The following is a 13,115-nucleotide window of genomic DNA, read 5'->3' as shown; positions in this document are numbered from 1 at the left end:
ATATAAAACATTGGGTTTTATTTTAATTCTTGACGGTGAAATTCACAATTGGTTGATTATAAACATGTCTATTTCACATTCGCGGAATCAAGTGAACGCATAAAACAAATGCAGGTCTGTAATGTTAAAGTCGATGTAAATAAGCGTGCTACCCTTATGTTTCAACCGAGTTTTTCCTTTAACAAATTTTGTGTCTACCAAATTGGGTTGGTTGGGTTGTAATACTAATAATAAGTGTTGCCTTTAATTTAATCAATAAAATAAATTGACTTCATTAATTTTTTTGAACCACCTCTTAAGAAAATCTAAAAAATATGAATGGAATGATAAATCACAAGTACAAACTCATCATATTTTTTGCATTTTAGATAGGATTTATTCAGCAAAATTTAAGGGTGACGTCATCAATTTTTTTAGGAGGGATGAACAAATACATTTTGAACAAAAGTTTACCATGCTTATAATAACTTTAAAATATTCCCAAGATTTCAAAGCATTCGGTTTTGTAATTCCTGATTAAATTGATAAAATAAATTCACGCCTTCATTAATTTTTTTGAGTCACCCTGCATATGCAAATCCAAAAATATGAATGGAATGATAAATCACAAGTACAGACTCATCATATTTTGTACATTTTAGATACGATTTATTCGGAAAACTTTTGAGCTGACGTCATCAGTTTTTTGTAGAAGATAACCAAATATATTTTGACTAAAAATTTATTATGCTCTTTATAACCTTAAAACATCTGCAAGATTTCAAAGCATTCGGTTTTGTAGTTCCTGATTAAATCAATAAAATAAATTTACGCATTCATTAATTTTTTTGAGTCACCCTGTATATGCAAATCGAAAAAATTTGAATGGAATGATAAATCACTAGACGAGACTCACCATATTTTGTACATTTTAGATAGGATTTATTCAGCAAAATTTTGTGGTGACATCATAAATTTTTTAGGGGTGACGACCAAATACGTTTTGATCAAAAATTTACCATGCTTATGATAATTTTAAAATATCTTCAAGATTTCGAAGCATTCGGTTTTGTAGTTCCTGAGTAAATCAGTAAAATAAATTTACGCTTTCATTTATTTTCTTGAATCACCCTGTATATGCAAATCCAAAAAATATAAATGGAGTGATAGATCACAAGTACAGACTGATCATATTTTGTACATTTTAGATATGATTTATTCGGCAAATTTTCGAGCTGACGTCATCAAGTTTTTGGAGGGGATAAGCAAATATATTTTGACTAAACATTTATTATGCTCTTTATAACCTTAAAGCATCTGCAAGATGTCAGAGCATTCCGTTTTGTAGTTCCTGATTAAATCAATAAAATATATTTACGCATTCATTAATTTTTTTGAGTCACTCTGTATATGCAAATCCAAAAAATATGAATGGAGTGATAAATGACAAGTACAGGCTCATCATATTTTGTACATTTTAGATATGATTTATTCGGCAAACTTTCGAGCTGACGTCATCAAATTTTTGGAGGGGATAAGCAAATATATTTTGACTAAACATTTATTATGCTCTTTATGACCTTAAAACATCTGCAAGATTTCAGAGCATTCGGTTTTGTAGTTCCTGATTAAATCAATAAAATATATTTACGCATTCATTAATTTTTTTGAGTCACCCTGTATATGCAAATCCAAAAAATATGAATGGAGTGATAGTTCACAAGTACAGACTCATCATATTTTGTACATTTTAGATATGATTTATTCCACAAACTTTTGAGCTGACGTCATCAAGTTTTTGGAGGGGATAAGCAAATATTTTTTGACTAAAGATTTATGATGCTCTTTATAGCCTTAAAACATCTGCAACATTTCAAAGCATTCTGGTTAGCAGATTAAAAATTAAATTTCAAAATGTTGTTTTATAATTTTGATTTTTTTTCCAAAAATCTGGACGTTTCGGGTGAAAAGTCGATTCAGAGTTGTAAACTACATGTGTAGGACTATGTTATTTTATACAATTGAAAACCCATTTACTATGTACAATTTTGAAGTGACGTCATCGCTTTAGTGGTGGGGATGATTCGACAAATTTTGGTTAGCGTTTTACCATCTACATGATATTCTTAATATAAGTACAAAATTTCACAACAATCGGTCGAGTACTTTCGGAGATTATCTGTCTAATAAAAATCCGTGACAACAGACGGACAGACGGACAGACGGACAGACGGACAGACGGACAGACGGACAGACGGACAGACGGACAGACGGACAGACAGACGGAAATGGGAGACCTATTTCTTCGTCTTCTAGGGGTCATGAAAGATCGAGAAAACGTAAAAGTAGAGAGTCGGCCGACGGACTCGATTACAATACTTCCTTTGCTTACGCTCGGGAAGTAAAAATGCGTCACCTCTTGTAAATCCGTTATAATTTTTACTACGTCTGACGAATCCTACACTTTTCACCCAGTTTACAAAAAAAGTAAAAATAAAAACTTTGAGAAATGAAAATTGTAAGCAAGTGTTTAAAAACGTCCATAAAACGCTCTTCCTCGATTTAAATTCTGCTTCGCTGACACACGGCGGGTAGGAAGCTCTTTATTACGTTTAGCTTAATCCTAGTTTTATTGTATCAAGCTTAAAACGGCATTTTATGGTTTCCTAACTGCACAAACCGTGGAAACCGAAAATCATCACAAGTAAAATTTGGTAAGATTTTGCTCCCAATTTACAACGTGTGTTCTTAGTAGTAATTAACCTACAATAACTGTGTGCTTTGTGTCAATATTTAATTAATAAAGTGTATTATAAATTTAAGGGAGACGGATAAAATGAAAACAGTCCATGTGCGACAGCAGTTTCAAAGTTTTCAAAGAGACGGAACCAGTCGACAATAGCTAGATAGAAAAATACCGCGAACGGAAGCCAATAAGAGTGGGGAAACCTTTTATAAAGTGTACCACCCACCTACCAGCATAGAGCACACAGTGATTGAACCACTGAGGAGTCTGAGTGAGGCGCGCTTAGTGTTGACTTAAAAAAAAATCGTGAAATCGTGAAAAATCGTAACAAATCTGAATCAAAATGGACGTAGAAGAGTTCCGGACGAGAGGCAAGGAAATGGTGGACTATGTCTGCCAGTATATGGCCAACATAGAGAACCAGAGGGTTCACCCTGACGTGGAAACCGGTTACCTCCGCAAACTCTTACCCACCGAAGCCCCGCAGGACCCCGAGGACTGGGACAACATCATGTCCGACGTCGACAACAAGATAATGCCTGGAATCACCCACTGGCAGCACCCCAGGTTCCACGCGTACTTTCCCTCCGGGAACTCCTTCCCGTCCATCCTCGGGGACATGCTCGCCGACGCCATCGGATGCATCGGCTTCTCGTGGGTGAGTTACATAACTTAGACGCAGTTCGACAGGATAAACAAATCGTCGCGTTTATTTTATCAGTGTCAAAAAAGAAAGCCGATTTTTTCTCACGGCGCTTCGCATATTTGCTTTTACTCCGTGGGGTTTTGTTTGTTTTCTGCGAGTTTATTTTAGAGAGCGCTTTATTTCTTTTGTAAATGTTTTCGGCGACACGGCAAATTACATAAATTAGCAGCGGGAACAAACAGGGGTCATCAGTGATTCATCAAATTTGTACTCCACAATGCGGAAATATTTTTAGTTTAGCTTGATTTTTAAATAAACAAAAGCATCGTAAAAACTCGTGATGGCTGTACGTTTTGTGGATTGTCATTGTTGCATAATTAGTCACGGCTGGTCTTGTATTTAAACAATAACTCACATGGTCGGGTTGCGCAAGACCTCTTCGAAAGGCTTTTTCCAGTACTAAAAGGGTTTCACTTAATTTAATCCTCGCTGTTCAAATTGAACTTTCACCCGCTGACGCAAATTATTTTTAAATGCCCTAAGTGATCTGATTAACGCTTGGTCTTAGAAACTAAATATAACTCCTCTAATTTAATTATTTTATAAGAGAGTGGCACTGGACGAAAATAACACAAATCTGATGAAAGCTTGGAGATGATGGATGGTGGTGGAAGCACTTGTCCATTTAGTTTTTCAACAGGATGTTAGTTACTTTGAGATAATTATAGGCTCGAATTTGGTGTAATTATTGCGTTAAATTTTGCAAATAATGTCCGGTTCCAAAGTCACCTTTGATTTCTTGGAGAAAATTACAGTGCACGCAACTGGAAACAATTAACTATCATTTTTTAGTAATGATATCATCATATTTTTTTTTATATTTGAAAATATTGTGAAATAGTTCGGCTGTAAACAGACGCAAAATAATGACATTCTAGTTAAAATGTTTTTAAACTGTCCGCCTACTTTGACGGTTTGATTATATTTCTTATTTCGAAAAGGCGGCAAAAGTCTAAACGATACAGAAAAATCACCTGTGATGAAGTACTTTGCTTTAAAATCGTAGTACAAAAACAAACATAAAAGTCGTCTAGATCGTTTGTCCTGTTGTTTCATTTAACATGCCGTAAATTCACGTTTTTTAGATTTTTAGCTTTTCAATTTTTCTTTTTTCCAATTTTTAATTTTTCATCTTCCAAACTTTTAATATTTCGATTTTTCAATTTTTTGTTTCCTCAGTTTTGAAGTTCTTGAATTTTGTTTTTCATTCTCCCGATTTTTTAATTTTTGTTTTCTCGATTTTATAACACAGTTTTTCGTTTTCTGACATCCTTTATTTTTTCAAGATTTCGTTCGATTTTATTGATCGTCTATTTAATTTTTCAAATTTTCAATCTTGGAGTCTTCAGTTCCTCGATTTGCCAATTTTTAAATCTTTCAATTTTGCCATTTTTGAGTTTCACAATTATCCGATTTTCCGATTTCTTTAATTTTTAATATACTTCCTTTCTTCAATTTTTCAAGTTCCTAATTTCCAATTTTTAAATTTTTCAAAGTTTTCATTTCGTACTTTTTTGTTTTTTCAATTTTACAATTTTGCAATTTTTCCATTTTTTTCGTTCGAATAGTTGAAAAATTGAAATATTTGAAATTGAAAAAACGAAAATTTGTAAAATCGAAAAAGTAGAAAATCGAAAAATTGCAAATCGAAAAACTGAAGGAACGACAAATTAAAACATTGAATTAATGAATAGAAAAAAATTGGAAAGAAAAAAGACGGAAGCGAAAAATTGGAAAATCCAAAACTTGTAAAGTAAAAAAATTATAGAATCGTCAAAATTGTAACGTCGAAAAGCTGTAACATCGAAAAATAGAAAAAGTGATTTTTTTATTGTTTTTACATATTTAACACGAAAACTAGAAAAATTGCAAATCAAAAATTGAAGAAACGAAAAGTTAAAAACTAACGAAACTGAAAAATTCAAACTGAAAAAAACAAAAAAATTACATTGGAAAACCGAAAAATTAAAAAAATAAAGAAAATAAAAAACCGAAAGGACAAATTGCAAACCGAAAACCTGAAAGTTGTATTTCGTGAAATTAAAAAATAAAAAAAAAATAAAAATCGAACAATTACACATCGAAAATTTGAAAAAATGAAAAATTGATGAATCGAAAATTGAAAAATTAAAAACTGAAAATTAGAGAACTTGTAAATCGAAAAACTGCAAAATTTAAAAACTGAAGAAACAAAAAAATGAAAAATTGCAAATCAAAAACTTGAAAAATCAAAATTAAAAACTCGAGAAACTCATATTGAAAAACTGCAAGATCTAAAAATTGAAAAATTGAAAAGTCTAAAAGTTGAAAAATTGACAACCGAAAACCTGCAAATCGAAAGATTGAAAAATTGAAAATTTTCACATTGAAAAAAGAAAAATTATAAAATCAGAACTTTGGACAACCGAAAAATTAAAAAAAAATAAGATAATAAAAAACCGAACATTCATCAATTATTCGATTTTTCTATTTCTTTAATTTTCTGAATATCGATTTTAAATATTTCATTTCTTCAATTTTTCAAGTTCCTGATTTCCAATTTTTAGATTTTTTTTCAAAGTTTTCATTTCATACTTTCCGGTTTTTTCATTTTTCAATTTTACGATTTTGCAATTTTTCATTTTTTTGTTCGAATAGTAGAAAATAATAGAAAATTTAAATATTTAAAATTGAAAAAACGAAAAATTGAAAAATGAAAAATCCAAAAAACTGAAAAATTTCACATTGAAAAAATTATGAAGTCAAAACATTGACAAAGCGAAAAAATAAACAAATAAAGAAAATAGAAACCGAAAGGAAAAATTGCAAATCGAAGAACCGAAGAACGACAAATTATAACATTGAATTAATGAATAGAAAAATTGGAAAACTCAATTTTGAAAAAGTAAAGAATTTAGAGAATGGTCAAAATTGTAAAGTCGAAAAACTGTAACAATGACAGTTCGAAAAATTGAAAAACCAACTAAAAATCGAAAAATTTTATGAAGAAGTTTTAAGATCTAATAACTGAAATATGCAAAAATTGTAAAATCGTAAAATTTGAAGTGAAAATTTTGAAAATTGTTATTACAACATATTTAAAACGAAAACTAAAACAATGGCAAATCAAAAATTGAAGAAACGAAAATTTTAAAAATAGGGAAACTGAAAAATCTAAACTTGAAAAAACACAAAATTTAAATAGTATAAAAATAAAAAAATCGAGAAATTGAAAAATCCAAAAACTGAGAAATTTCATAATGAAAAAATTATAAAATCAGGACATTGAAAAACCGAAAAAATAAACAAATAAAGAAAATAAAAAACCGAAAGGAAAAATTGCAAACCGAAAATTGAAAAACTGGAAACTTAGAAATTGAACCATCCTAAATCGAAAATTTGAAGAACTGAATATTCGAGGAATTGTAAATCGAAAAAGTCCAAATCTAAAAACTGAAGAAACAAAAAAATGAAAAATTGCAAATCAAAAATTTGAAAAATCAAAATTAAAAACTCGAGAAATTCATCAAAATCTAGAAACTGAAAAATTAAAGTCTAAAAGTTGAAAAATCGAAAAATTCGAAATAGAAAAACTGCAAATTGAAAAATCCAAAACTCCAAAAACTGAAAGATTTCACATTGAAAAAAGAGAAATTATAAAATCAGAACACAGGAAAACCGAAAAATTAAAGAAAAATAAAGAAAATAAAAAGCCGATGGGAAAAATTGCAAATCGAAAATTTCTTCAATTTTTCAAGTTCCCGAGTTCCAATTTTTACATTTTTCAAATTCTTCATTTCATACTTTTTGGTTTTTTCATTTTTCAATATTGCAAATTTTTCATTGTTTTTTGTTCGATAAGTTGAAAAATCTAAATATTTAAAACTGAAAAAATTACGAAAATAAAAAAACCCAAAGGAAAAATTGCAAATTGAAAAATCGAAAAATTAAAAAACTGGAAACTTTGAAATTGAACAATTTCAAATCGAAAATTTGGAGAAATGAAAAATTGATGAACCGAAAAACTAAAAAATCAAAAACTAAAAAATCGAAAAATAGCAGAATCTAAAAACTGTAGAAACAAAAAAAAGTGAAAAATTACAAATCAAAAATTGAAAAATGAAAATTAAAAACTCGAGAAACTCGTATCGAAAAACTGCAAAATCTAAAAACTGAAAAATTAAAAAGTTTAAAAGTTGAAAAAACGCAAAATTTAAAACCGAAAAACTGCAAATCGAAAAACTGAAAAATCCAAAAACTGAAAAATGTTCTATTGAAAAAAGAAAAATTATAAAATCTGAACACTGGAAAACCGAAAAAATAAAAAAATAAAGAAAATAAAAATCGAAAGGAAAAATTACAAATCAAAAAATTGAAAAACTGGAAACTCAGAAATTGAACAAATGTAAATCGAAAATTTCATCAGTTATCTGATTTTCCGATTTCTTTAATTTTCAATATATCAATCTTACAATATTTCGTTTCGTGAATTTTTCAAGTTTCTGATTTCCAATTTTGACATTTTTCTAAGTTTTCGTTTTATACTTTTTGGTTTTTTCATTTTTCAATTTTACAACTTTGCAATTTTTCATTTTTTTGTTCGAATAGTTGAAAAATCTAAATATTTAAAATTGAAAAAACGAAAAATTGGGAAATCCAAACTGAAAAATTTCATATTGAAAAGATAATAAAATCAGAACATTGAAAAACCGAAAAAATAAAGAAATAAAGAAAATAAAAAACCGAAAGGAAAAATTGCAGATTGAAAAATCGAAAAATTGAAAAACTGGAAACTTAGAAATTGAACAATTTCACATCGAAAATTTGAAGAAATGAAAAATTGATGAATCGAAAAACTAAAAGATCAAAAACTCAAAATTCGAGAAATTGTAAATCAAAAAATAGCAAAATCTAAAAACTGAAAAAACAAAAAAAATTGAAAAATTAAAATTAAAAACTAGAAAAACTAAAAAAGCAAAATCTAAGAACTGAAAAACTGAAAAGCCAAAAGTTGAAAAATCGAAAAATTGTAAATCGAAAATCTGCAAGCCGAAAAATTGAAAAACCCAAAAACTGAAAAAAATTCACCATGAGAAAAGAACAATTATAAAATTATAAAATAAATAAAATAAAAAGCCGAAAGGAAAAATTGCAAATCGAAAAATTAGAAAACAGGAAACCCAGAAATTGCAAATAGAAAAATTGAAACGTCCAAAAGCTGGAAAACTGAAAAAATGAAAGATTTAAAGATGAAAACTAGAAGAATTGCATTTCATCATAATTGCAAATGGAAAATTTGAAGAAATGAAAAATTTATAAATCGAAAAACTAAAAAATTAAAAACTCAAAATTCGAGAAATTGTAAATCGAAAAATTGCAACATCTAAAAACTGAAGAAACAAAAAAATGAAAAATTGCAAATCAACAAATTTGACAAATGAACATTAAAAACTGAAAAATTTAAACGTGAAAACTCGAAAAAAACACCTCACATAAATATCCATATACTTATTTCAAAAAAATGTTGTCCAAACTTAAATATTTTATTAAATTTAGATGAAGATAAAACCACTAAAAATACCCTCCAGGTGGAATGTCTAACACAATATTTAGTATTTATTTTTATATTTTAACTCGAGCTATTTATAAAATTTTACTGTTGCGTCTTCTAAACACTAGCATTAGAAATTTTAATCCGACCACAAATCAATTTCGGAGTATCACAGGGGTCTCGCCTTAACCCTGCTTCTTTTTCGCAAACCACAAACGACCTCACCTCTCAATTAAAAAAAAAGAGTCTAACCCCTTTTTCATTCCAGGCCGCCAGCCCCGCCTGCACCGAACTCGAAACCATCGTCATGGACTGGTTCGGCAAAGCCATCGGCCTCCCCTCCGCCTTCATCACCTGCTCCGAAGGCAGCAAAGGCGGCGGCGTGATCCAAACCTCCGCCAGCGAGTGCGTCCTCGTCTCCATGCTGGCGGCCCGCAACCAGGCCATCAAGTACCTAAAAACCGAAAACCCCCACGTGGACACCGAAGACAGCGCCTACCTCCCGAAGCTCGTGGGCTACTGCTCCAAAGAAGCCCACTCCTGCGTGGAAAAAGCCGCCAAGATCCTCCTCGTCAAACTCCGCATCCTCGACCCCGACGAGAACGGCGCCCTCCGCGGCTCCACCCTCCGCGAGGAAATGGAGAAGGACAAAGCCAAGGGCTTGTTCCCGTTCTTCGTGTCGTCCATCCTGGGGTCGACGGCGTCGTGCGCCTTCGACAACCTGGAGGAGATCGGGCCGGTGTGCAAAGAGCAGAAGCGGTGCTGGCTGCACGTGGATGCGGCCTACGCCGGAAACGCGTTTATCTGCCCGGAGTTGAAGTACCTGATGGCGGGGATGGATTACGCGGATTCGTTCAACACGAACCCGAATAAGTGGCTTCTGGTCAATTTCGACTGCTCTTGTTTGTGGGTTCGGGACAGGATTCGGCTGACGCATGCGCTGGTTGTGGATCCACTGTATCTTCAGCACGCCAATTCAGACGAAGCTATAGATTATAGGCACTGGGGGATTCCTTTGAGTAGACGATTTAGGTCGCTGAAGTTGTGGTTCGTGCTGAGGAAGTACGGGTTGAATGGGTTGAGAGCGTACATTCGGAACCACATCAACTTAGCTAAGTTCTTCGAATCGCTGGTGCGCGAAGACATTCGGTTCGAAGTTGTGAACGATGTTAAATTGGGTTTAGTGTGTTTCCGTATGTTAGCGAGCGATAATGCAAATCAGAAGTTATTAGCGATAATTAACGCCTCGGGGAGACTTCACATGACACCGTCAGTGGTTAGAAATAAGTATATTATTAGATTTTGTGTCAACTCTGAGCATGCGAGAAAGGAGGACATTCTTATAGCGTGGGATATTATTAAAGAGTATGCTGCTCACAGCATGGCGAGTCCGACGAAAGAAAGGCCACCTCTTACCAGACAAAAGTCGAAGAGATTCTCTTTCACCAGAAGCATTTCCAAAGAGATGTACCAGAGGTCTTTGAGTCGTTCGAACCTACTAGATGGAGCCACCCCTATTTTGGTGGCAGATTCAGATGAGGAGGACGTCGTGGTGGAAGACACTTCCATACTGCCAGACGAAGAAAGTGTGATCGAAGGCACCACGATTTTGCCCGACGAAGAGGAAAAAGTTTTCACGAAAGAATTTGTAGACGGGTTTAGGATAAATGAGAAAGAAATTAAATATAACGGTGTTAGTTAGGGTGTTGGTTTTATACACGATACAATTTAAAGACAACAGTATTATTAGTGATAAGACTCGTTAAGGTACTAGATTTTATCCTGCAATGTTTTTTATACGTCGTTCATAGATAATTTATTGTCTGCAGAATACTCACTTATTTATAAAAATACATATTCTGTGTACTATTTTAATACTCTATTAATAAACGATAAGTTTTAAAAAAAGTGTCCGAAAATTCCACGAAACACCCTCGCAAAATATGAACTTTTATTTTTAAATACCATTATAAACATGAATATATTATAAATATAACAAAAATCATAAATAGTAATTTTTCCACATAAAAGGAGGCACATTTGACCTCCGGATAAACTGGCGACGGTTTGTAACGCCAAATCCTCTGAGATTGCGAAACTACCTAACTGTCTTCGGTAGTCTTCGATTGGTTTTCCTACATGGAGCAGAAAACGAATACAAAAAGTGCATTATTTCTAAAAAATTGTTTCGTTTTTTTGTTTTCTTCGATCTGTTAAAACTACAGGACAATTTGGACACTGATTTCACTCATTTTTCTTTAAATGTTAATAAAAGCAACGGACGGGTCTACTCGCAAATTAAGGGGGAGGAAACTGCACTGGTAGCATCAGTAGCGCTGTTCGCTATGTTATTATAACAATGTTTTTTAGAATGCCCCCATTTTATAACGCAAATGATACGCCACTGGTCAAAGCCATAGTATTTCCACTCTAGCACAGTCATCAGTAATAATATAGTTTCAGATTTTTCACCTTGTTTGCAGACAAAAAAATCACAATTTTTATTTTCATAAATATAAATTAAGTTTGCGTAAAGGCAGGGGCGGAGTTTCTCTCAAACTACTTCAAAAACAATGCACCGAAATAAGTTGTCAAATTTTTCAAAAATAGTAAAAAAAACACCAACACCGACAATTGCTCAACTAAACATTCCAAATGTAAAATTAAAAAACCAAAAGTCAGACATTTCAAACATTTTTTTTTTTTTCAAAATTCAAAACGCTTTCTGAAATATTGAAATCGTTAAATTAGGAAATCTTTAAATAAAAGTACAAACTTTAAAAAACTTTCGAAATTAGAAAACAATGTATTTCTTGGAAATGTGAAAATTTGAGAGTTTTTTCTTTTTCAAAATTTTGGGTGTGGAACTCGGCAAGTTGTTTTTTTTTCAAAAATAATGAAAAAAACTGCCTTCATTTCCAATCAGTTGAAATGAAACATATGTATTTAAATTTTGCAAAGATTAACTGATTTAGAAATGTCATAAATTTGAAAATTGAAAACAATTAAATAAATATTTTTGGATACGCCTGAATTGAAAAATCTTTAAATTGAAGAATCGAAAAATTGTAAAATTTCAAAACTGTGATGACGAAAAATTGGGAAATCGAAAAGTCGGAAAGCCGAAATTTTTGAAAAAACGAAACATCGAAAAACTGAGACCTCGAAGTAGTCCAAAATCAAAAATTCGAACAGTTAAAAATTGTAAAATTGAGAAGTTTGAAATAAAAAAAAGATAAATTGCAAATTGGAAAAATTGAAAAATCGAGAATCTGAATAATCGAAAAATTAATAAAATGAAAAACTGAAAAATCAAAAATTTTGAAAACTGAATAATTAGAAAACTGAAAAATCGAGGAATCGAAACTTTAACTTTAAAAAAATCAAAAATTTAATAATCAAAATGAAGAAAAATTGAAGAATCGAAAAAATTTTAAAAACAGAACATCGAAAAATTTTTAAAACCAGAAATTAAAGAATAGAAAAATCGAAACATTGAAATGTCTGTAAATCGAGAAATCGAAAAATTGGTAAAACCAAAAATTGAAAAATCAAAAAATTTGCAAATTGAAAAATTAGAGAACTGAAAAATCTATTACCACGAAGTCGAAAGTTTACAAACCGAAACATCCAAAATCTGGAAATACTAAAACTTAAAATTTCGAAAAATTGAAGAATCAAACTGAAAAATCGAGAAATCCAAACATCGAAAAATTGAAAAATTGGAAAACCCAAAAACTGAAATATTAAAAAATTGAGAAAACGAAAAATCAAAAAGTCGTGAAATCGAAGTTGAAAAATCGAAAATTTAAAAAATGGAACAACTGAAAAATCAAAAACCGGAAAAATTGAATATGTGAAGACTTAAAGAACTGAAAAATCGAAAAATCGAGAAGCCAAGAAATCAAAAAGTCGAAAAACCAATAGTTTCATTAATTGAAAATTCGAAAAATTAGAATCGTCAAAAACTGATAAGTTGAAACATCGAAAAATTTAAAAATAGGAAAATTGAAGAATCGAAAAATTGTAAAATTCCAAAACTGAAATGACGAAAAATTGGGAAATCGAAAAATCAAAAAATTGAGACCTCGAAATAGCCCAAAATCGAAAATTTGCACAATTAAAATTGCTAAACTGAGAAGTTTAAAATTAAA

General features: G+C 31.1%; 1 protein-coding gene across 1 annotated transcript; it reads left to right on the top strand.

Annotated features, from left to right (window-relative positions):
- Window positions 1-2,843: 2,843 nt before the first annotated feature.
- LOC135137812 (aromatic-L-amino-acid decarboxylase-like) lies at window positions 2,844-10,847 on the top strand. Its single transcript, XM_064067562.1, has 2 exons — window positions 2,844-3,383; window positions 9,230-10,847. Exons 1-2 carry the CDS (start codon window positions 3,069-3,071, stop codon window positions 10,661-10,663), a joined length of 1,749 nt encoding a protein of 582 aa, XP_063923632.1. The 5' UTR covers window positions 2,844-3,068; the 3' UTR covers window positions 10,664-10,847.
- The last annotated feature ends 2,268 nt before the right edge of the window (window positions 10,848-13,115 follow it).

The sequence above is a fragment of the Zophobas morio genome, unplaced genomic scaffold (assembly GCF_036711695.1).
Source record: "Zophobas morio isolate AGI-343-1 ecotype UQ-CSIRO unplaced genomic scaffold, CSIRO_AGI_Zmor_V1 ptg000004l, whole genome shotgun sequence".
NCBI classification, from domain to species: Eukaryota; Metazoa; Arthropoda; class Insecta; order Coleoptera; family Tenebrionidae; genus Zophobas; species Zophobas morio.
This window is presented reverse-complemented; position numbering and strand designations above follow the sequence as displayed.